The 24947-nt window shown below is 38.9% G+C and overlaps 1 protein-coding gene across 1 annotated transcript in view; it reads right to left on the bottom strand.

Moving 5' to 3' along the window:
• Positions 1 to 24947, bottom strand: part of LOC124862636 (myosin-10-like) — a 92443-nt gene that overhangs the window by 15445 nt on the left and 52051 nt on the right. The window contains exons 5-20 of the mRNA XM_047356682.1: positions 22526 to 22628; positions 20956 to 20985; positions 15392 to 15484; positions 13776 to 13839; positions 10949 to 11047; positions 10361 to 10504; positions 10156 to 10251; positions 9309 to 9427; positions 8382 to 8534; positions 8070 to 8243; positions 7816 to 7989; positions 5347 to 5461; positions 4909 to 4971; positions 1362 to 1555; positions 769 to 890; positions 10 to 79 (exon numbers count right to left, since the gene is read on the bottom strand). Of these exons, the coding sequence (XP_047212638.1) occupies positions 10 to 79; positions 769 to 890; positions 1362 to 1555; positions 4909 to 4971; positions 5347 to 5461; positions 7816 to 7989; positions 8070 to 8243; positions 8382 to 8534; positions 9309 to 9427; positions 10156 to 10251; positions 10361 to 10504; positions 10949 to 11047; positions 13776 to 13839; positions 15392 to 15484; positions 20956 to 20985; positions 22526 to 22628 (1813 nt within the window). The remainder of the gene's footprint in view (positions 1 to 9; positions 80 to 768; positions 891 to 1361; positions 1556 to 4908; positions 4972 to 5346; positions 5462 to 7815; positions 7990 to 8069; positions 8244 to 8381; positions 8535 to 9308; positions 9428 to 10155; positions 10252 to 10360; positions 10505 to 10948; positions 11048 to 13775; positions 13840 to 15391; positions 15485 to 20955; positions 20986 to 22525; positions 22629 to 24947) is intronic.

Genomic DNA, 24947 nt, shown 5'->3' with positions numbered 1-24947 from the left:
GGTCTCTACCATTCGCTCGCAGGCCTGCTTGCCATCCATGAATCCCTTGGGAATGGCATTTGGAGTGAGGATCTCATACCTGGACATAGAATAGAGACATCCATTGTGAGGACAGAAGACAAAAGGACAGTCTCAAACTCTAATAAAAGACAAGCATAGCCTCTTTGTCTGATAAAATAACATTAAAGCAAATTCTGATATCACATTTCTACAAGAGAATGAAAGCATACTGCGGTGATCTCTTTATCATTTTAGATAATTTCAAAAAGCTTTACACACCTTATCTGTATTATGTACGCAAATTAAATAATGCCCTGGATGCAAATGATATATAATGTGATGTAGCATTTGTCCATTCTGAGTCCTAGCCAGCACTTTATTAAAAGCAATAGCTTAAAACCCTTTTTGCTTTAAAATGTAGTAACCCAGAGACTACATGGTCCACAGTAGAATCTGGAGTGCGTCCCACCAAACTCCAAACGCTGCCATCTCAGTTTTTCTTGACAATGAGATATTTTGTCACAACAGCACTTTTTGCCAGACAGCCTAATGTTTCTAACCCCCTTTTCTGACTGAACACACACAGTGAGATAAAATCACAGACAGTAGACCGACATTGGGTACCAGTACTGAGTTTGGTCAGGGACTCCAATACAATTGATTTAAAAATGCAGAGATTGGGACCCCGAGCTGATCCTTCTGATTCAATCGAAAACGTCACAATCGAAAATGTTTAATATGAAAAAGAAATGAGGGCTAAAAGATTACCTTTGTCTGAACTCCTGGAAAACAATGCGATTAGGGAATCCCTGTCTGCAGATACGGATCCCCTCCAGCACACCATTACACCTCAACTGGTCCAGAACCAGGTGGGGGTCCAATTTACCCGCCTGAGGAGGGAAGGAAAAGAAGGATTGTATATTTAGTTTGGTGTATTTCAAACATGACTGGGAAATAAAAGGGCAAAATAATCCTAAAAATATATAAGTAAATAAAAACAACATATATGAACAACGGTGTCACCATATTTACAGTATAACAGCTCGATGTTGTGTTCAAAATAAAATGAAAGGAAGTTAAAAAGCTATGAAATACTATCTAAAGGGTCAATAGTCTGCATTCAGATTAAACTTCATACTGTATTTATCACTTTGATACTGAAGTGTTTAACATATTAGTTTATGTCTATATGATTACAATATGTCATCAAACAACAAATATCCTACAAATATATGACTGTGGATATCCAGATACAATTCCATATAGTTGATATTCTTCAGTATATGGTGTGTGAGAGAACATAACTGCTTGGTCAACAGATGCTATGATTCAACTCTCAGTCACTTTTCACAATGACTCACTCTCTTTTCATGGTTGGGGATGATGCAGCGCACAAAGTTAGGATTTGTGTTCCTGAGCGTGGCCATCAGTTTGGACAGCTGCTCTTTATACAGCTGTCCAACAGTGCGAAACATGCCTTTCTTGGTCTTGTAGGCAGCGCCAAATGCCGTCTCGTTCATGCCTGCCACCTGGTCCAGACCCACGATCCGGTCAACTAATGATAAAACATCAACAGGAAACACAAAAGCTAAACTAATGAGAGATTAAAAGATGTAGTGAGTTTTCTCTCATACTGTTAACAAGAAAAACATCTGCTTGTGTTATTTACAAAAAAGAAAGCCAACAAAGTGAGAATTTTGATGTTTAAATTAAATCTGGATGTTCATAATGAAATGCTGCAAATAAAGACTGAAATGAAGAGCTAAGAAGGATTTTACAGTCTTTTTGTTCAATGAAAGCATGAAGACAATCCACATTGGCACATGAGCTGTGACTGAAGACCAGTCAGTCATTGGATTTTATGAAAGGTTAAATAAACAGAAGTTAACATTTGTAAAAAGCACATTTCTCTCTGTCAGTTCAATGCTTTTTCAATATAGTGCATACGACCAAGTCACAAAGAGGCTACTTGAGATATAACATGCAAAACAGTACTATGAAGCCAAAGGAAAACTTATATTTTTAAAAATAGGAACCAAATAAATGAATACTTTCATTTATTTTCCTTAATACAAATTTGTTTTAGAACTTCGCATGGATACATTTTCTCAAATACATGGAAATTGAATTAACAAATGTAACCACGGAAACTCCCTGAGGACATAAGTGCGGCTGCCGGAGGTATTTTTAAAACTCAACATACAGCTGCAAAATGTAACTCACTACGTTGTAAAGAACAACACTGAATAATAGATCAGAGCAGAACAATAAAACCAATTCAGCATAATGTTAACAGCCAGACCATTCTCAGCCAGCCAGCTAGGTTAATGTCTTCAGTCATCTGGCAGGGGAAGGGATGCATGTAGTGATGCTGTGCGAGGTTTTATCAACATGTGGAGGAGAATACAACACTGATGGTAGTTCTAAATGAGTATCTAATCGGATAGCAATGTTTTGCTCTTTATTAGTAGCTACGATTTGTTTTTTGTTTTTTATTGTTGAGTGCTTTGTTATTCTATTAATATTACAAAACACTGATTGTTTGTCATTGTGTGTATGCCCCCAATTATAATGTAAACAAAAATGGGACCCAAAATCCCATGGTGCATCAAAAAGTGCTATTACCGTGTTATAAATCTGATCAAGAATGTCCAAACATCTGAAGAATTATTTACTTGCTTGAATACATTCCAGGAATATCCCTGCTTATAACATGCCATTACCTATAGTGTCCACATGGAACTAATGAATTCAGCAAGTATGTAAAACATTTCTTTAATCTCTGATGAAGTGGAAGCTCTTGTGCAACACATATTTTTTTGAATAAGTAAATCGTGTTCTAAATCTGGATCAGATATCTGGCCTGCAGAAGTTTCCATACTTTTGGTCCAATAAAGGACAGCAAGAATATAAAAAAAAAAAACTGAAATCATCCTTGGAGCCAGTGAGCTTGGTAAGGAACCATTTCTTTCCATCTGCTAAATGTTCTGATGAAACTGCTGAAAGCAAAAGGATCAATTTATCAGATTTGCTGTTCTCCTAAAGTCCCTGCTCTAATTGCAACTCTCACATAATTGCTTTAAATGCATTGCATGTGCCTACTTTACAGTCAACATGTGTTTCAGCGATGATTCAACAATGTTTTATTTCCTCATATTTAGCCATTTGGGGCAGAAAAAAACAAGATCTCTAAATGAATGATTTAACATTTAAATATGCCGCCTTTCAGGAGACTAAGACTATGCCACAGTCTGGGTGACCCGTTACAGCAGGCCTGGATCATCTTTAATCAGAAGGCAGTTATCATGTTTCTTTGCTTTCAGTAGACACCAAATTCTCCAATCACTGAGTATGTTTTCTGCACCCTCACCTTGTATAACATGTATCTCATCAGCACCACATTCCTATTAAAGTTCCTACCATGTACTCATGATGGTACCAGATCCCAGCCCAGGCCTAGCACAACTTTCTCAGATGGTGTCGAGACGCATCTCAACGATCAAGCCATACCACAATGCTATCACCACGTAGCCTGCAACATATGCACTACCAAATTTCCTTTAACTTGTTTCATTCTGTGGAATTTCTCTATATACAGTTTTATTCAATACATTTAAATATTAAATATTAAAAAGGTCGTTAATTTCAGTAACTCAATTTCCAAGTAAAATACATCAAATAGATCAATGCACACAGACTGATGTTTTCAAGCCTTTATTTCTTTTAAATATGAGGATTTACCGTTATAGCTAATGAAGACACGACATTTAAGATTAGAATATTTAATCAGACCAAGAAAAAAAACATTTTAATACCTAAATTAGTTGTTTAATACCTGCTCAAATGTTATTATTTTCAAAAGGTACTTTTAATTAAAGAACCGAGCCTCATCGGAATGCATATTCTAATTCATTGAATGTCAAATATTCATTTCTGTACCTCAACCATCAGTTTCAGCCTTGCTGTGAAGGTGTTTTCTGCAAACCAAACTGCAAATCATGTCTTAAGCTTTTAAAATGTCAAACTCTATGAGCTACTGCTCTCGTTTTTTGCTCCTCTTACTCCTTCCCCTTCTCTCGTCATTGCTGAATATGATGTCTTAAATTTTCTTTCACAGCCTGATGTGCATATTACACTGGAATTCCAACCTTGATCGCTTTTATGGGTTTCCCAGTAACCAACGTAGCTAAACCTGCGCAAAATTTGAGTAGAATGCTCTTCTCCTCAGACTCCCTTTTCCAACCTCTGTGTGCAGGGGACTTGTGTGGGAATGTAGTTGTTGCCATTGTAGAATATTCTTTGCAGTTGCAGGTTTGAGTTAAATCAGAGTTGGGCTAGGATGAGATGAACATCACAGCTACATCACCAAGATTCACCACCAAGATTCACCACTGCAGTGACTAATTGCAAGCGCTGCATGCCGGTGTCAGAGTAATGAGGTTGTAGCTTTGACATGAGGCCAGAGAGCCCGGTCCTTCATCAAACTCTGATAAACAAGGCTTACAGGTTTGTGCAGGACCCACAGAATGGTTACAATACCAATGCTGCCCACTATGTTCACTCTAGGCACCAACCAAAGACTAACTCAACAGTTCAAGACTCTAATACACTATAACAAGTTGGTTCTAAAAGATTTTGCCAAGACCTTCCAAGGACCATCCAGATGTTAGCAGAGTTTTAACCTGAGTATTTGCTATAATAATCACAATTTGACTAAGCTACAACCATTAAAAGCAGGAGGAAAATTTTTGTACCCAAGACTTTACCCAAAACAAGAGCTCAGCCATGCAAAGCTAGAGGAATGTGTTTTGATGTATGCGCTGATGGCAGGAAAGGGAACCAATGAGCCCTACGGTGCTAGCGATGAAAGACAGTAAGAAGTACACAAAGCTTGTTACTAACATTCACCTGGAGCTTCATGAAGCCCAGACACATTGTCATAGAAAGAGGCTCTCTGAAACGTCTGAATGTCTACAGCAACAGAGAGAGGAAGACAGGCGTGAGAGAGAGAAAGAAAGTAGGCATGCATACACAAACACCCATTGTTCAAATTCCCTCAGGCACAAGTTATCAGCGCATTGAGTAGATGTTAGAAAGAGGCCTGAAGAGGAAATGTTAGTCCGAATACTGGTTACAGTTATGTGCATGGTTAAAAAGCTAATTAATAAATATTTAAATAACTAAGTGTAAAATAAGTATTTAGCTTTGTGTTGGAGCTGATCATCCAGATGAAAATTACTATCTAATCTGAGCTTATTAAAGATTAGATAAAACCAAAAAATGCTGTAATAATATCAACAGGAAAGGTTTGAGACAGCTGAAGTCTTTAAGTGATGAAAGACCTACCATCTTTCCAGAGCTCAGCCACGAATTTCTCAGTTGACTGGTGAAGCAGCGTGGCCACATTATCATTCAGAGGATCCATATTCTTCATTAGCCATTCATCTGCTTTATAGTCCACCTATTAAGACACAACAGGTCGGGATTATTTATTTTAGCAGCTGCACAACAAACCTTTTGGTTTTCGGTTATAGAAAACTTGTTTTATGATTTATTTCTACAGTTTGGCATACTGCAAGCAGAAATGGAAAATGATTAATCACTAAAATCAGATTTTATACATGCTAGTTTTTATATTACCCATGTTACGTCTGTTCTCTATGGCAATTCTCCAGCTTGAACACATATTTTAAAGTACACCCCAATGGGAGTGGTTTTTAGTCTGTGATCATCATCATGTGCTCTGTTGTTTCACCTGTCTGCAGTGACAGCTGACTTTCACAGAGAAATAATGTTTGAGGAGATCTGGACTGGTTAAGATCACAGGGGCAAAACTTTCAGGCCAACCTTATTAACTAACCACACTTGATGCTGATGATTAAAGAATTGTTGTTGGATTGCAGTACCTTTCAAAAGTTTGTAAACCCCTAAAAACTTTTGACAGTTTCTCACAATCTTCTATATATTTTAGTGGGATATCATATGATAGACCAGCATAAAGTAGTGCATATGATGATAAATGGTTTCCAAAATCTTGCACAAATAAAAATCTCAAAGGTCTGGAATGCATTTATATTCAGCCCCTCTGAATCAATACTTGGTAGATCCACCGTTTGCTGCATTTGGTAGCTGCATGATTTTGGGGCTATGCCTCTAAAAGCTTTGCTCATATTAAGACTGACGTTTTAGCCCATTTTCTTTGTGAAATAGCTCAATCGCAGTCAGATTGAATACAGCGAGTCCGAAGTTTTGCTGCAGATTCTCAATTGAATTTATGTCTGAACTTTGACTGGGCCATTCGTTATCCTGCTGGAAGGTAAATCTCTGCTCTAGTCTCAGGTCTTTGTAGCTTCTAAAAGTTTTTTTCCAGGATTGCCCTGTATTTAACTCCATTCATCTACCATCGGCTCTGTCCAGCTTCATTTCTGCCTTTTGCAGAAAGTCATACTCACAACAAGATGCAGCTTCCACCATGTTTTACTGTAGGGATCATGTTTAGGGAGATGTGGAGTTTTATTTTTCCACATGTTTTGCATGTAGGCTAGAGAGTTAACTTTTGGTCTCATCTGATCAGAGGACATTCTTCCACATGTTTGCTGTGTCCTCTACATGGCTTGTTAAAAACTTCAAAGAGGACTTATAGGACTTACTTATAGCTTACTTCTGACCACTCCTCCATAAAGGGAAGATTTGTGGATTATGCCATCTGAGCTGTGGACTTCTTTAGGGTCATCATAGGCCTCTTAGCTGCCTTTTCAATAAATAAACCAGCATGTCAGTTAAGGTGGATAGCAATGTCTTGCTGTAGATTTGCTCTGAGAGAGCGCTGCTTATTATATTTATGCTTAGTATATTTATTTATACTAATAAAGTAATTACACTTTTCAGTTTTTTATGTTAGAAAACCATGTATCATTTTCTGCTACTTTGCGTTGGTCTCAAATAAAATCCCAATAAAATACTTGTTTGTGACAAAATGTGCAAACGTTTAAGTGTATGAATGCTTTTGCAAGGCACAGTGCATACAAACCGTGCTAGATAATAAAAAACCAGAACAGAAGTTAAGTGACACGTTCAGCACCCTAAGAGGAAATTGTGCATGTGGGTTTAATCAGGAGTCTTTAAAAAACAACCCTATAATGTTGCAGTTATTTTCCTCTTCAGTATTGCCGTCATGCAGGATTTGTTTAGTTAAACTCCACGGTTTTCCTGGATCCAGCTGTCTAACGGAATCTGGCATTTCACATATTTGTGATTATAGATCAGGTCCAATAATCTGTGACTTCTTTGTGTCTGCAAATATGCGCAACATTGGAAATAAAAACAACATGCAAAACATGATTAAACTACCGCTCGAGACGTAATATCGTATTTTGTGCTGTGAATGACAGGCTCCTTCTCAGGAATATTGAGGAGGATCAGTTTAACTTTAACAGATGCCAGACCTCCAAAAAAAGGTGAAAGTAAATAAAATAAAAAAATGTCTAGTTATGTAACCAGCAGGCATCAAAAACCCCATCTCATACAGATCTGAACCAGATGTGGGTTTCCTGCAACAGCAGTTCAACAACTGTTGCTTTGTTTTTACACTGAGACCTGGGTAACTATGCTATAAGGGGAGCATAGTCTGTGCATCAGAGGAAAACTGGCTGGATCAAAATTGCTGTGCAAAGAAAACAAGGAAACATCTCAGTCTCTGAGAGGGACTAAAATGTCACTGTATAAAATCCATGCAACTTTTGATTCCTAAAGCTGTTGAAAAGGTTCCTAACTCCAACTCACAAAGAAAGCTTTCAGAAAGCAACATATACATACCCTCCCCGCATAGTGGATGATGCAGAAGTCTGCCTTGTCTTTCAGCTGCCGCGGTTTCTGAAACTTGGCGTGCGTGCCTAACTCCTGCAGCACTTTGTCCACAAATGTCTTGTCTGTGGCTTTGGGAAACCAGCACTCCTCATCAAGCAAAGCTAGGATTCCTGGAGGATTATTCTGAGAAGATATGCATCATCAAAAGCAGCAAAGAATTTAAGAAGACACTCAGATGTATGGACAGGCTGTATTTTACTGACTGGTCTCTCAATGAGGTCGATGCAAGGCTGCAGGTCGAGGCCGAAGTCGATGAAGCTCCACTCGATGCCCTCCCTCTGGTATTCCTCCTGCTCCAGGATGAACATGGTGTGGTTGAAGAGCTGCTGCAGCTTCTCATTGGTGTAGTTGATGCAGAGCTGCTCAAAAGAGTTGAGCTGAATAATAAAGGAAAAGCAGAGTTCAAGTTAGTCAGATTATAATGTTCCTTGTTCCTCACACAGCCACTACAAGTGATAAGTGCTTTGCATTGTGCACAAAAGAGTTTGTAAGTATTAAAGCATCAGGATCAACACCTGAAAGATCTCAAAGCCTGCAATATCCAGGATGCCAATGAAGGAGGCCCCCTGTCGTTTTGTCCTGTCCAGCGCCTTGTTGATGCGGTGGACCAGCCAGCGGAACAGCCGCTCATACGTCGCCTTGGCCAGGGCTTCAACAGCAAAGTCAGCCTTCATTAACAAAGCAAAACCACACCATAAATAATGCAAAACCTCAAGTGATCTGAGTACCGTTTAGAAATTTAAGCACTGTTTCAGTCTGGGGAGAGCTGTATATTTATCTCAGTAAGAGTTCAGACAAAAGGATTCAAATGGGACAATCAATCAGCCAGATGGTGGTAGACCTAACCAAACATATGTTATGATTTGGCACCATAAGGTGTAGTCTAAACAAAAAGATAAAAAAGGAATAACTGAAACCTGTTTTCATGTTTCAGAGCTGAAAAATGACATGCAAATGTAAACATTATGAGGCATTTAGTTTAATTAAAGACTTCAAGCAGAAGACAAACACAAAGTAGTGGATAATTGGAAGTAAAAGATATATGGTGTTCCAAATTTTTTACAACTGAAATTCTGAAAAGTGTAATGTAATACCCTAAATAAAATCCAGAGCAACCAATTAAATAGGGTCAACCTCTGTGTATTTTAATCTCAACATAAATACAGCTCTTCTGTGAAGGCTTGTTAGGTTATAAAACGATTTCCAAACCTTTAACTATCTCAGTGAGCACTGTTCAATACATGATTTTAAAATGGAAAGAGTACGGTACAACAGCAAACCTACCGAGACATCACCATCTACCTGATATGAGGCCAATGGCACCTCTGGAGGAACTGCAGAGATCCACAGCTCAGGTGGGAGAATATCTCAATAGAAACAACAAATTCTCTAGTCTATTCTTCAGATTGTACCTGGCAACCAACAGTAGTATAGGGCTTTACCTGCTCTTTAGTCTGAGCTTTTTGCACATAGTCTCGTCCAACTTTGATCCTCGGGGTGAGGATGGCTCGGGTGAACTCCATGACATTCATGCCAAGCAGGTGGCAGAGCTTTTGCGCCGCTAAAAGACGTACAGAGTAAGAAGTGAGTAACATATTGTGTAATATCTATATAGACTTTACCCAGCAGTTAGTATAAAAAGTTACTTTCTGATTGTTGGTTTAATTATATGCTCAAAAGATTTTAATAAAAATCAACCTGGTAAGATTGGGTACTGCAGAAATAGGTTTCCCTGTACAATCAAATTCCTTGTTTGCTATCTACAAGAATGTCAGTAAAAACATTTGTAAAAAATCAATAAAAAATATGAACAGAAAAAATAATAAAAGCAATAATTATACAATACAAAATACAATAGGAGTGGGATTGGCTGATTGGTCAAACTCTAAATTGCTTACACAGGAGCAATATATTTAAGGGCTCTTGTCCTGAAATAGTTTAAAGAAGCTAAATGATGTATTTTCTTTAGCGTTCCCTTGATACTGGGAGCTTTGTGATCAGTCAGACATTTGATAATGACTGGTTAGTTACATAAAAGTCAAACATTTTCAGCATTTTAGTCTAAAGAAAGACTAAATTTATGTTATTTGTTGCCAGTGATTCTCCAAGTGAATGTTTCCCTGCCAATCTCAGCCATTAGGGTCACCAGATGATGTTGAATTAGAAAAAAAAACAGCGAAAAACCTGGTGATTCTGCATATACTGCAAAAAAATAGTGTGCGGATATAAAATGGGGTTAAGTTCCCTAATATCATCCACAACGAGAAGCGTCATCCATCGGCAGCTTACCTGTGTTCTCAGGCATTGAGGCCTGATCGGTATTCCTCTCCTTTTTGAACACAACGTTGCCAAACTGCAGCACGGCAGAGACCACCTTCAACATGCCTGAATTCAGAGCAAAATAAAACTTTATTTGTTGACCCCAGGGAGAATAAGGTAAGACTGAGCTAAGGGCGGCGTAGAAGTGGATGGAGCATCTGGAAGTGGTACTTACACACTATTTCATCATGGGAGAAACCCATTATATGCATAGCCTCCATTGTCTCCTGGAAATTATCCTTGTCTTGCTGGCCCGGAATGGGAATGTTACCATTCGACAAGAACCTGTAGCTGTTAAATCCCTCAAGAAGCAGATCCGCTGATTAAAGAAGGCAAGTAAAAATCTTATTAAAATGTTTTTACCAAAGAGGAAGAGTTGCAACAAATTTGATCTCAAAGCGCTTTACAAAACAAACAAATCCAATCTATATAAAGAAATACACATTAGATTCAGTCCCATCCCATACACAGATACAAAGTCACAGTAACAATTTGGCATTCTTTGAGAATTTGTTGATTGGGTCTGGAGAGCAGTTCATAGCATTGTTTGGACTCAGTGCCGTCTAAATATCTTTCGCATCACCCTGAAACAATGTGCTAATGGAGTGAATTAAAAGCAAACTGCTCCGACAAACGAGTTGCATTTGCTGTAATCCAAACCAGGTATCTTGAGCGTTGCTTCTTGCCAGCACACAAATGAAATGTAGCTGTTAGAGCTTTGATGCTAACTGGCTCTTAAAGCAATGGACAAACACACACTCACTTCTAAGATGCTCTCCAGCTCCTGCCAACAGGCGGTAGAAGATGTGGAATGTCCTCTCCTCTTTTGCCTGTCTGATGGCTCGTGACTTTTCTAGAAGATCTGAGGGCCAAAGTTAAGGCCTACCAAGGAAATAAGAATCTGAACAATTAAATTCCCTTCAGAAAAAACTACAATCAGGACTTTGCAGAAGCATTAATATCCCTTGAATCTTCACATTTTGTCACAATACAGCCCCAAACAATGTGTTTTATGAGGATCTTAGGCCAACACAATGTAGTGGAAGTTAACTATGAAGTATGAACTATTAAAACATATGTGGTTTTCAAAATCTTTTACAAATTAAAATCTTCAAAGTGTGGTGTGCATTCTTTTTGGACCCCATTTACTCTAATACCCTTAAAGAAAATCTGGTACAGCTAATTGCCTTTAATTGTCTGTTTAGATCAAAGCATATTCAAGAGATAGAATGGTCCAGTTAAAGTCCATATCTAAAACCAGCTATGAATCTGTGGCGAGACTTGAAAATAGATGTTTACAGACTCTCCATCCAATCTGACTGAGTTTTAGCTATTTTGAAAAGAATAATGGGCAAAACTCTTAGTCTCCAGATGCGTAAAGCTGATAGAGGTACATCCAAAAAGACTTGCAACTGCTGCTACAGCAAAAGGTGGTTCTACAACATATTAACTCTGGATGGCTTGTGGGACTCCTGAGGCGGCTGACGGGTACCGTGAGGCCAAGCGTGTCACGGCCCGGGCTGTGGCAGAGGCGAACACTCGGGCATTGGGAGGAGTTTGATGAGGCCATGGAGAAGGACTACCAGTTGGCCTCAAAGCAATTCTGGCAACCTGTTCGGCGCCTCAGGAGGAGGAAGCAGTACTTTGCCAACACTGTTTACAGTGGGGGTGGGGAGCTGCTGACCTCGACTGGGGACATTATCGGGTGGTGGACGGAGTACTTCAAGGATCTCCTCAATCCTGCTGTCATCACGCATTTCCTGGTGGAAGCAGAGGCCGGGGACTCGTGGTTGGACTCTTTCATCACCCAGGCTGAAGTCACCGAGGTGGTTAAAAAGCTCCGTGGTGGCACGGCTTCAGGGGTGGATGAGATCCGCCCTGAGTACCTCAAGTCTCTGGATGTTGTGGGGCTGTCATGGTTGACACGCCTCTTCAACATTGCGTGGCGGTCGGGGACAGTGCCTCTGGACTGGCAGACTGGGGTGGTGGTCCCCCTTCATAAGATGGGTGACCGGAGGGTGTGTTCCAACTACAGGGGGATCACATTCCTCAGCCTCCCTGGTAAGGCCTACACCAGGGTATTGGAGAGGAGAGTCCAGCTGATAGTCGAACCTCGGCTTCAGGAAGAGCAGTGTGGTTTTCGTCCCGGCCGTGGAACACTGGACCAGCTCTATACCCTCTACAGGGTACTCGAGGGTTCATGGGAGTTTGCACAACCGGTCCACATGTGTTTTGTGGACCTGGAGAAGGCATTCGACTGTGTCCCTTGTGGTGCCCTATGGGGGGTACTCCAGGAGTATGGAGTCAGGGCCCCGTTCTAGGCGCAGCCAAGGGCTGGAGGGGGTCTGGTTTGGGGACCAGTGGATTTCGTCTCTTCTTTTTGCAGATGACATGGTCCTGCTGGCCCCCTCTAGCCAAGACCTACAGCATGCGCTGGGGCGGTTCGCAGTTGAGTGTGAAGCGGCTGGGATCAAGATCAGCTCCTCCAAGTCCGAGGCCATGGTTCTTGACCGGAAAAGGGTGGCTTGTCCTCTTGAGGTTGGAGGGGAGCTCCTGCCTCAAGTGAAGGAGTTCAAGTATTTTGGGGTCTTGTTCACGAGTGAGGGAAGAATGGAGCGGGAGATTGACGGATCGGTGCGGCTGTCGCAGTAATCGGGGCACTGTGCCGGTCCGTTGTGGTGAAGAGAGAGCTGAGCCGAAAAGCGAAGCTCTCGATTTACCGGTCGGTCTACGATCCTACCCTCACCTATGGCCATGAACTTTGGGTCATGACCAAAAGAACGAGATCCCGCATACAAGTGTCTGAAATGAGCTTCCTCCGTAGGGTGGCCGGGCACTCCCTTAGAGATAGGGTGAGGAGCTCGACCATCCGGGAGGGGCTCGGAGTAGAGCCGCTGCTCCTCCACATCGAGAGGAGCCAGTTGAGGTGGCCCAGGCATCTATACCGGATTCCTACTGGACACCTTCCTTGGGAGGTGTTCCAGGCACGTCCCACCAGGAGGAGGCCCAGGGGACGGTCCAGGACACCCTGGAGGGAATATGTGTCTCGGCTGGCCTGGGAACGCCTTGCCTTGGGCTCCCCCTGGAGGAGCTGGAGGAGGTGTCTGGGGAGAGGGACGTCTGGGTGTCTCTGCTGAGTCTGTTGCCCCCGCGACCCGGTCCCGGATGAAGCGGAAGACGACGAGTACGAGTACAAGTATTTTTCCATTTGTTCTCTCACCAAAGAAAAAGATTAAGTAAATGTATGTAGAGAAAGAAAGACATTATGTGTTGAACACGCCTTGTTTTTTTGCATCTTAACACGCCTGTGGTTTAGCTCTTGTTTTTAATTCAAGTGTTGTTGTTTTGTTTGCAGTAGTGCCCTTTATTGACAGTTACCAGACAGGAAATGATAGAGAAGGGGGAAAGACATGCAGCCAAGGTCTAAAGGTCAGGAATCTAACTCAGGACAGCAACATCATGGACAATGACCTCTGTATATGGATGAGGCACCCACCTTACCGCTACACCACGCAACACCCCTTTTAGCTTCTGTTTTAAACAGTGATCCATCATTCAGCTCCTTCAAGCAGACCTGGCATTAAGGATACAGGTTTCAATATTGGCCCCTACAATGTAGCCTGTGACATCAAAGTTGATTCTGATGAACTTCCCCTGTAGAACAAGACAAATGTACAACTCTTTATTAATCAAAATCACTACGATACATCCATATAGTAACTTTATGGCTTCATGTGTTTTGCATCTTTCATTCATCTACATTTCTTCTCCTTCTGGGCTCAGCTGTATTTTACATACCTCCCTGTGGTTTCTTATTCATGACAAAAATGCAATGAGGAACCAAAATGCCTATATTAGGAGGTGCCAGGTTAGCATGTCAAGCAGGAATTTGAGGCATGCCTGTGGTTTCCTGACAGCAAATGTGTGTAAGTCTGTGGGAACGTGTGCCCTTATGTTTGCAAGTATTCACTGCGGTTCTTCAGACACACCTGTGATTAATGTGGACCTGACCACCATGGTGCTTAATCCAGACCACATGGTTTACTTAGTCACAAAGAAATGTAAAACGCTTGGGGCGATTATTGTTTTCATTACTGTGCACAAAACCAAGTTCAATTAGTGGCTCAAATGTTGTAAAGCCTAACAAAACCTTAAAAGGTGACAAAGTGACCTCCTTTTATTAAAAAAACAACAAAAATATATTGCATGGTTTTTCAACAGATTTGTGCCTGATCAAAAACAGTTTCTTGACATTCCGGATTTTTCTGCTGCTTGCAAGAGACCTAAAGTTTTATTTGAGCAATTACAAGAATATTTTGTATGTGTGTTTTGCAGAATCCTCTACATTAAATTTCCTTAATGTTCTTAATGTTTGTTTCACAATTACAATAGGAAAATAAAACAAGAAGAAAACAGAAAAAAAAGTTTTGTAATATCTATCAACATCCAAGTCATGAGATGAGATGATGCACAAGAAAACAAGATAAGATTTTAGTTATACTTTTGCTACACCTAAGAACCAAAAATTAATCACAAACTGTATTTTAAAGAATCATTAATCAGTGTAGAATAATCAAGTTAAACTTTGACCAGTATATGATTAAACCCAGAATTATTCATATCTCTACCATGTTTAGGTTTAAAGTAATATTAAATATACAAAGAGATGATAACTGTGGCAAAATGATCAAGTACAGGTTAGCTAGTTGCTTTAGTCTCATAGTGCTAACAAATAATTTGTATCTTATCTGTTACATTTTGTTTTCTGTTGAGTATACAAAATGCTGCTCCACAAGGGATCCAATAGTGGTGCAGACCTTTTCAATGCTTTCGTAAAACGAGAAAAGTCTTTATATGTTGTGTAGACACACTAGAGAAACTCAAGAACTACTTTCTATCTTACTACAAAAAAGTGTCAAACTTACATTCGGTGTATCAAGCTTAAAGCTGCCATCGTTATATCTAGGGTCTGTAATAATAGTTAAGACACAGGCTGAAAAGAACTGACTTAGACAGAGTTCACCTCGATGAGAATATTGTTTATTACCATGAGTCTCATGCCACAGGAACTGTCACACTCCTAATCAACGTATTCCAAGTTATAGAAGTTCATCAAAAACTGATCTTGTGGGGGTGAAAAATTGATTGTCTTCCTCAATATGTTAAATTAAGAAAACATTCATTTAAACACATAATTTAAACTCACAAAGCGAGATGAGTTGTCATTTTTTACTGTCTTGGCGTTACCAAATGACTCAAGGATTGGATTGGCTTGCAGGAGCTGACGTTCCAACTCCCCCTGTAAACAAATACAAAAACATGAGAGGCTCCCAAATGTTTCTAATTCCTTCCCAATACTTTTTAGTTACTATTTTCATAATTCTGTCTTTTTATACACACACAGGTATGTGAAGCTAAATAAATATTTCATGACAGCAAAAAGAGAAAAATGAAGCCAAGTCAATTTGCTAAGCTACAATTCATCAAGGTTCTGTTGTCTTTACTTAAATCAACTGAACAGTGGTATTTTTGTCAAGCGAGTTCAACAATATTCAGGGGCCAAGACAACCAAACAGTTTGAGAGACCTTGTTAAACTATGAAGGCACTGAAATAAGGGTGCTGTTCTAAATGTTTTATGGAGAGAGGTTACTTTGGAGACGTTTCTGCTGGCCTGCATGTTATCACGCTGTGATAATCTAAACTGTATAGTATGTAGCGAACGAGCATTAATGGCCGGTTTGCCACAATCTTTTTCTAATCTTGTTTCACACCATGAACATGCCAGGGACTGCAGATGGAAATTATCCTGTATGGCTAAATCTGGCTCATCAAAATGATGGACTGAAACACTCATGTTACATTTAAATAAATAACTAAATAAATTCTTAAAAAGTTCTCCTAAAAAATTTTATCTCTTCAAGAGTTAACATCATTTCTTTTTTCAATGATAATGACAGTGCAAAAACTATTTCTACTGTAAATTGGATCGTATTCTGAGCTGACTGAGGACTTTGTATTGCCCAGAATGAACAGAATGTGTTTTCACATGGCTCTGACTTGCTCTAAGGTTGGATGTTGTTATGAATCTAGTACAAAGTCTATTAACAGCTATTAATATCAGAATACTAAAGCCATTTCTTTTATAGTAATATTAAGTATAATTGCAAATCGTTGGCCTTATTGCATAATTGGCTAAGTCATATGACTTAGGCTATGAGGCTAACAAAATATAAAAGTAGGTATTTACAGTGCCTTGCGAAAGTATTTGGCCCCCTTGAACTTTTCAACATCTTGCCACATTTCAGGCTTCAAACATAAAGATATAAAATTCAAATGTTTTGTGAAGAATCAACAACTAGTGGGACACAATTGTGAAGTGGAATGAAATTTATTGGATGTGTCAAACTTTTTTAACAAATAAAAAACTGAAAGTGGGGCGTGCAATATTATTCGGCCTCTTTACTTTCAGTGCAGCAAACTCACTCCAGAAGTTCAGTGAGGATCTCTGAATGATCCAATGTTGTCCCAAATGACTGATGATGATAAATAGAATCCACCTGTGTGTAATCAAGTCTCTGTATAAATGTACCTGCTCTGTTATGGTCTCAGGGTTCTGTTCAAAGCGCAGAGAGCATCATGAAGACCAAGGAACACACCAGGCAGGTCCAAGATACTGTTGTGGAGACGTTTAAAGCCGGATTTGGATATAAAAAGATTTCCCAAGCTTTAAACCTCCCAAGGAGCACTGTGCAGGCAATCATATTGAAATGGAAGGAGTATCAGACCACTGCAAATCTACCAAGACCCGGCCGTCCCTCTAAACTTTCATCTCAAACAAGGAGAAGACTGATCAGAGATGCAGCCAAGAGGCCCATGATCACTCTGGATGAACTGCAGAGATCTACAGCTGAGGTGGGAGAGTCTGTTCATAGGACAACAATCAGTCGTACACTGCACAAATCTGGCCTTTATGGAAGACTGGCAAGAAGAAAGCCATTTCTCAAAGATATCCATAAAAAGTCTTGTTTAAAGTTTGCCACAAGCCACTTGGGAGACACACCAAACATGTGGAAGAAGGTGCTCTGGTCAGATGAAACCAAAATCAAACTGTTTGGCCACAATGCAAAACGATATGTTTGGCGTAAAAGCAACACAGCTCATCACCCTGAACACACCATCCCCACTGTCAAACATGGTGGTGGCAGTATCATGGTTTGGGCCTGCTTTTCATCAGCAGGGACAGGAAAGATGGTCAAAATTGATGAGAAGATGGATGGGGCCAAATACAGGACCATTCTGGAAGAAAACCTGTTGGAGTCTGCAAGAGACCTGAGACTGAGACGGAGATTTATCTTCCAACAAGACAATGATCTAAAACATAAAGCCAAATCTACAATGGAATGGTTCACAGATAAACGTATCCAGGTGTTGGAATGGCCAAGTCAAAGTCCAGACCTGAATCCAATTCAGAATCTTTGGAAAGAGCTGAAGACTGCTGTTCATGAACGCTCTCCATTCAACCTCACTGAGGTCGAGCTGTTTTGCAAGGAAGAATGGGCAAGAATTTCAGTCTTTCGATGTGCAAACTGATAGAGACAAACCCCAAGCGACTTGCAGCTGTAATTGCAGCAAAGGGTGGCGCTACAAAGTATTAACGCAAGGGAGCCGAATAATATTGCACGCCCCACTTTTCAGTTTTTTATTTGTTAAAAAAGTTTGACACATCCAATAAATTTCATTCCACTTCACGATTGTGTCCCACTTGTGGTTGATTCTTCACAAAAAATTAGAATTTTATATCTTTATGTTTGAAGCCTGAAATGTGGCAAGAGGTTGAAAAGTTCAAGGGGGCCAAATACTTTCGCAAGGCACTGTAGCAGTCAAAACAGCATTCTATAAATTCTGCTCTATTAAAGGTACATAAAGATCTACTTGACCACAGTTTTTGATACAGCCTGTTAAGTATTTTACTCAACAGGCGTAGGCATCTGGCCTGTATTTCTGGCTTTGCTTTGGACTGGTTTCCTCCAACTTAAACAACAGGAGTTTCTCTTAAAAGGCAAGACAACCTAACACTGAATTTTCACGTAAAATCCACCCCAAGGTCATCCCTCTTTCAAACGCGTTTGCAATCTGCTGAACTTGAAAAAATGGTTAATGAATGTATTTTCTTTTGCCTATAAAACATCACCAAAGCATTTACAAATCAAACTGAATGTTGCAGCCAGGATATTGAGATGTTCTAAGAAGCAAGCTGCTGTAAGTCATGTTTTCTATGTGTTACACTGGCACTAAGTTTAGACTTTATTTTAAGATATACACTACCGGTCAAAGGTTTTAGATACACTTTCTTACTTAATGGGTCTCTTTATTTTCATGACTATTTACATTGTAGATTCTCACCAAAGGCATCAAAACTGTGAATGATCACACATGGGAATTATGTACTATAAAAAGTGTAAAAATAACTGAACATTTTTTCTATTTTAGATTCTTCAAAATAGCCACTCTTTGCTCTGAATACTGCTTTGCTTTTTTAGCATTCTCTCCAAGTGAGGTGGTCACCTGTAATGGTTTTCCAACGAGCCTTGAAAGAACTTCCCAGATGTTCATTGAAAGAGGGCCAAAGGTTAATATTTCAGTCATCACAGCAATGAATCACTTTAAGGAATCTAAAATACGAAACATATTTAAAGTTCTTTTACAGTAATTGCATATTTGTTCATTCAGTTTTAAAGCCTTCAGCGAGAATCTAATGCAAATAATCATAAATATAAAGAAAACCATTAAATGAGAAAGTGTGTCTAAAACATTTAGTTTAAGTGTTCACATAGAAAGCAGTGAAAGGCCAAGCACCAGTAGACAGTATCTAATATCTACATCTAATCATCTTACTAAACAATTGTTTCTCACTCTGCTCAAAATCCAAATTTGTTAGTCATTTCCCACAAAAGACTGGTATAACTAAAGGAGATCAAGCCTTTTACGTTGGTAACAACCCATCTATTTAGCAAAAAATTGCTTATATTAGCACTTGTATTTCTTTATAATTATATTTTTCTTTTTTGTCTTTTATGTCTTATACATTTTATGCCTGTGCTTTTAGTTTTTTTATGTTCTTTTTTTATCATTAATTTCTCATCTTGTACGGCGTTTTGCAAACATGTCTTTGAAAAGTACTTTTAAAAACAGATTACTGTTTCATTGTGAACATTGCTGGACCCCATAAATATAATTGTAGGACTAATGATCAACATAAAAACCAATTGTACTTTTGGAGTCAAGAAAGATTTCAATCTCTCTTGACTCTATGTAGCAAAAGCTCAACTTGACACGTCCAGCCTTGAGAAAGAGTAATGAGGCATGGAGACAAAGACTATACACGACCTTTCTAAGAATGTTGGATGCTAACACACTGCTAAACACAAATCTTTATCTTTCTGACCGGATATTTTGCTCACACAAGATTTATAATATGCAAAGAAATTTCTCAATTAAGTGTGTAATACTGTTTGCTATGTAAATTTTGGCATCGATGTCCTTCGGTACCCTACATGTGTCAATACATAAATACAAAAAAAACATTGCATTTGCTCTCCTTGTACTTTTCTGGCCACATTTGCATTCTCCATGACTGGGCCACTCACAGCAGTACATGCTTTTAGAAATGATGTTGCCATTAAGCTATCTCACTCCCATAGTATGGGAGCCAATGCTCTTCTAGTCTAAGTGTCTTCTCCACTTCTTCTTCCTCACCCACCTGACCTCCTTTCAATCATATCTTTTGTACCATTTTCTTTGCTCTCCCTCAATCCCTACATTCCTCTGGCTTGTGCACAGAGGCAGCTGTAATGCAAAGCAGACGGAAAGCTACATTAAGAAGGTCAGTGTGGATGGCACAGCTAGGTCAAGGACCCACAGAGGCACTTATGGAACAGCTTCTAACTTTCAGCTGCTGGAATTTAGCTTAATAACCATGTACTAAGACTGTCTGAGCCAAATGTTTTAGGTTACAGGAGTCATAAAGACTCCCTGCATCTGCAGTTATTAGATTTGGAAAACATTACGTTCTGATTTAGGTGAAAAAGAAAAATAGCAGGAGCACAGATCATGCAGAAACAATGTGAGCTAGAAAATATAGAGTTTGCTTAAAACTAAGAAAAACAAAGGATGGTATTGTCAGTAGACATTTTTATCACAACAGAACAGAAATCTAGAAAAAAACCATTGAGATATAGGATCCTAACTATAACACATAATAACATCAGTTTATATGGGCCTCTAACTACTGGCATGCACTTAAAAATTTAACAAAATGAAAACATGCATAAATATGCCGAAAATTTGTTTTGAATTCTTCAATTTGTATCAACAAATAGAAAATAAAGAAGCTGGAGGAGAGTTGTTTGGTGTGGCTGCATCTGATCTGCACACTGCTCAACATCAGGCTCCATTAGGGCTTAATGAAGAGCTTTTATTGGCTGGCATATGTTTCTCATCAAACTTTCATTTCAAACAGTTTTAATAAACCAGGACCAACTGATAAAATGTTGTTTTACTATCACGAGCCTGTTGGTTTAATGGAAGATTCACGGCTTTCCAAAAACCATGTGAGAAGACTGAGCCAGCACAAACAAATACCTCATAACATCATAGCTAAGATTAGTCTGTCAGCATCATTACGGAAAAGCCAGAGATTCAAAGAGGAGGGCATGCAGATCAGTACAAACATCAAAATAGATGACACACTCGTCGGGAGATCCACTTGCCTGTAGCTTGAATGCTTTGGGGGAATCGGGCTGTTCATTATGGATAAACAAATGCATGTGTTAAAAGCTGAAGTGCTCATATCGCACACAAACAACAGAAAACAGAACATCAGCTCACATCTTGCTAGGCTGTCCCAGAGTGGCACTGCCTGGTAGGAAGCGTGAGCTTTGTAGCCAGAACACACTACCTCATTAGAAAGCTCCTGATTATTACATCATTTCTTACCAAAAAATCAGGCCATGAATGCTTAATCTTACATGTGTAAAAACTCCAAAAATAAAATGGATTTTTTTATTACAGTAATATGTTCCAACACAAAAAAATAAACAAAACCCAAATCTTTTTTCAGTGGAAACATTTTTTTTATTTAACCACTGGTGGCACAGTTATTGTTGTTTACCCATGCTTTTTGTACAACCCACTTTCACCAATAGGACAGAAAATACTTTTCTTCTTTCACAATCTTTCCAGATAGTCCAGATAGTTCCCTCTGGTAATTTCTTATAATCTCTTCTATTCAGCCCACCACTACTTAATTTAGATCTGGGGATTGAGATAGGAAAATTGTTGATTTTGTATGTGGTGAACCATTTGTGTTTTGATTTGGCCATATATGTTCAACCAGTTGTTATGCTGAAAGATTGACTGGTAGTTCAAAGATGTCCTAACGCAGTGCCCTCTAAAAATGTTCCCATGGCCCTTGGAAAGAAAGAGGCCCACAGCATTACAGGTCCACTACCATACCTAACACTTTGGAATGAAGTACTTTTTTGTACATTCATTCCTATTTTAATGCTAAACCTGAAGTGTTTTTTGCCCTGAAAAGCTCACACTTATTCTCATCTGACCAAAGAACACATTTTAAGTTAAAGTCATGGTCTCAATTATAATAATGGGCTTTTTTTTCTGGTATATTTTGGCATCTAGATGACATCTAATAATGGGGACTTGGTGACCTAAAGGTTAAGATTTAAGGTCACTTTATTTGTACCCTTGGGTAGAATATTTTTGCAGTCGTTCAAAATATGCTTACACACACACTGGGAAAAAAAAACATTTTAACAAGACCAAAGATGCCCCTCTGCTGCAGCTCTCTAACAGTGAGCTTTGGAGATTTTTTAACTCCCTTACCACCTTGCTCAATATGCGTGGTGGCAAAATAAAATTCTGGTTCTGGTCAAACCTAGAGCCCAGTGGCTTTTGAAAATGGGTCTTTGCATGGTGTCATTTTTATACCCCAAGGAAACAGGACATCCTGGATAGCTAATAAAAAAGTTCTTAGATATTCTGATTAACATTAAAAAGTAAAAAGCAGCTTTAGTTATATATATTTTAAATTGTTGGGGGTTGTGCCACCAGTGACGTGCTCAAATTAGGATCTGGATTTTTCTAAATTTTACAGTGTCAGATTATGGTACTGCCAAAACAGATGACTATTTTCCAAGGCTCATTTAGCTGCATCTGTTTATACAGATAGTTTACATGGGATAATTTTTAAAAGGGAAAAAGGGGGAGCAAAAAGAAAAGGGAAAGGGACAAAGTAGGAGAAATTCAGGCAGTGAGGCTCACAGGAATGTTGTGGTCTTTGCGCCCTTTGTGTGAGGAGGCAACATGGGCCAGGTACTGGATGACTTTCTTTGTGTTCTCGGTCTTGCCGGCTCCTGATTCTCCTCTAAAAAGAACAGTTTACACAGAAACATGTAGATAAAAATATGACCAATGAAGTATTGGTGAAAAAAAAACAACAGCAAAATGTTTTATTATTGACATGAAAATGTGTAAATTGTCCAAAGATTTGCAAATTACTAACAAACCATTGGAAAACCATGAACAAAATCCCCCTTAATCATTACTATTGCGGTAAAGAGTGACTGGACGAACACCAAAATCATCTGGATTTTTATATATATTCCCTGTTTGTCCATGTTTGACTGGAGAATGCTGTGGTCTGGTGAGCCAGTCTCCAAAGTTTCCAGGCTCTGATTTTTGGTTGTCTCTAATGATAGCTGTGTACAGGCAGGGCCTTCCACAGTTCCCGCAGTCAGGTCTCAGAGCCAACAGCAAAATCAGGCCAGCAACACTACATCTAGGTACATACCAGTGGTTTTAGTGTAGCTGGTTATTAGTTCTACTGCACATAGTACACTGAGGTTTTAGATGATTCACTAGAATCTAAGGGGCAAGACCTCGAATGCTGAACACATGATTAAAAATGTAGGTCAAATTAGGCGTCAATCTGTATTTGGCTTAAGATTTTAAAGCAACATAGTTTTACGGGAAAAGCTGGAACATTGCTTGAGAAAACAATATACTGATAGTTGTAAATATTTCATCTGATCATTTTACTTTAAGAAATTCAAGTAAAATGAGATTTCCTGGTGTTTTGCTGATAAACTAAGACTAAATGCTTCAGTCATAGTTTATCAGTCAAACCAAAATTAGCAACTAAATTGACATTGCTAGGATCAGTTTAAGAGTAAATTGTTGAACAATTGACAACATACAAAAAACACTAAGATGAAAAAATTTCCTCTGCTACAAAGCAAAGCTTTCTTACTTCAGAAATTATATAGTAAATATTGATGAAAGTTAAATTGTACAACCTTGTTTGATTTCCTTTAAATTTCTAAAAGAAATTACTAAATAAACATTTATAAACATGATAAAAGGCTAAAATTACAGAAAAAGCATAAGGCTTTAATCTGCTCTCAAACATTGTTTAGCACTGAAATTGATGGCAGAGGCACACAAACCTCTCAATTCCAGAGATTGTTAGGAACATCCTGGTGCAGATGGTGGTGGCATTTTAGTAGGATAGCTGTGAAAGCTGACAGTAAAAACCTTTATGGTTAAGAAAAAAAGGTTTAGTAGCATGACCGCCATCATGATGAACGTAGGTTTTCAAATGTTTATGGAATACAGAGACATTTGAATAGTCCTGGAGGTTCTGGGGACTGTAGGACAAACTTATTCTGGCATTAAGGGGGGCCTTTAGGAGATATTGTAGTTCTTGTAGCAAATAAGCAGTTTCTCCTGACTAAAAACAAATCTTGTAACTCTTCAACCTCATGATTTAATTTTTTTCTAACAGTGTAGCAGGGATTGGTGTTATGCTACATTATAACTTTGTATGCATAAAAGAATGGTGCGTTGTGAAAATGCTTAACAGGATTTTCAAGAAGACATTTTTAATTAAAGTTCTACAAATGTGTGCAAATGTCATTAATGACATGACATGCTACACATGTTAATGTCTAACCTTTCTTTCAACAGAAATCATTGTTTTTAGAACAATTGTAGCAAAACGGATTAATTATCATCAAGAAGTGATGTATTTTTCAGCTTGGGTTTGACGTCACTGGCGACTCATGCCAGGCTGAAAGAAAGTGCCACTTAATTACACTCTGACGTAGAGGATGAGGGCAGGCCACCAAACCACACTCATAACTCTCAGTATTTGGCCGAACCACTCCACAGCCCTGCATCCGCAAAAAGCTATTTGTAACTAGTCTTTAAATACAACACAGCAGGATGATGGGAGCTGGGCAACTCGCTTAGGGTGAGGGAGGCAAAGAGGGAGATGGAAAAGGGCTTTACAGAGATAAAAGAAATAGGAAAACCACATTGAAAAGAAGGAAAAAAATCCCCTAGTCATGATTTGTATACAGATTTATATAAGTTACATATACAGGTCCTTCTCAAAATATTAGCATATTGTGATAAAGTTCATTATTTTCCATAATGTCATGATGAAAATTTAACATTCATATATTTTAGATTCATTGCACATTAACTGAAATATTTCAGGTCTGTTATTGTCTTAATACGGATGATTTTGGCATACAGCTCATGAAAACCCAAAATTCCTATCTCACAAAATTAGCATATTTCATCCGACCAATAAAAGAAAAGTGTTTTTAATACAAAAAACATCAACCTTCAAATAATCATGTACAGTTATGCACTCAATACTTGGTCGGGAATCCTTTTG

Source organism: Girardinichthys multiradiatus, chromosome X (genome assembly GCF_021462225.1).
Source record: "Girardinichthys multiradiatus isolate DD_20200921_A chromosome X, DD_fGirMul_XY1, whole genome shotgun sequence".
NCBI classification, from domain to species: Eukaryota; Metazoa; Chordata; class Actinopteri; order Cyprinodontiformes; family Goodeidae; genus Girardinichthys; species Girardinichthys multiradiatus.
The sequence above is the reverse complement of the archived record's forward strand: the minus strand, read 5'-3'. Positions and strand labels throughout refer to the sequence as shown.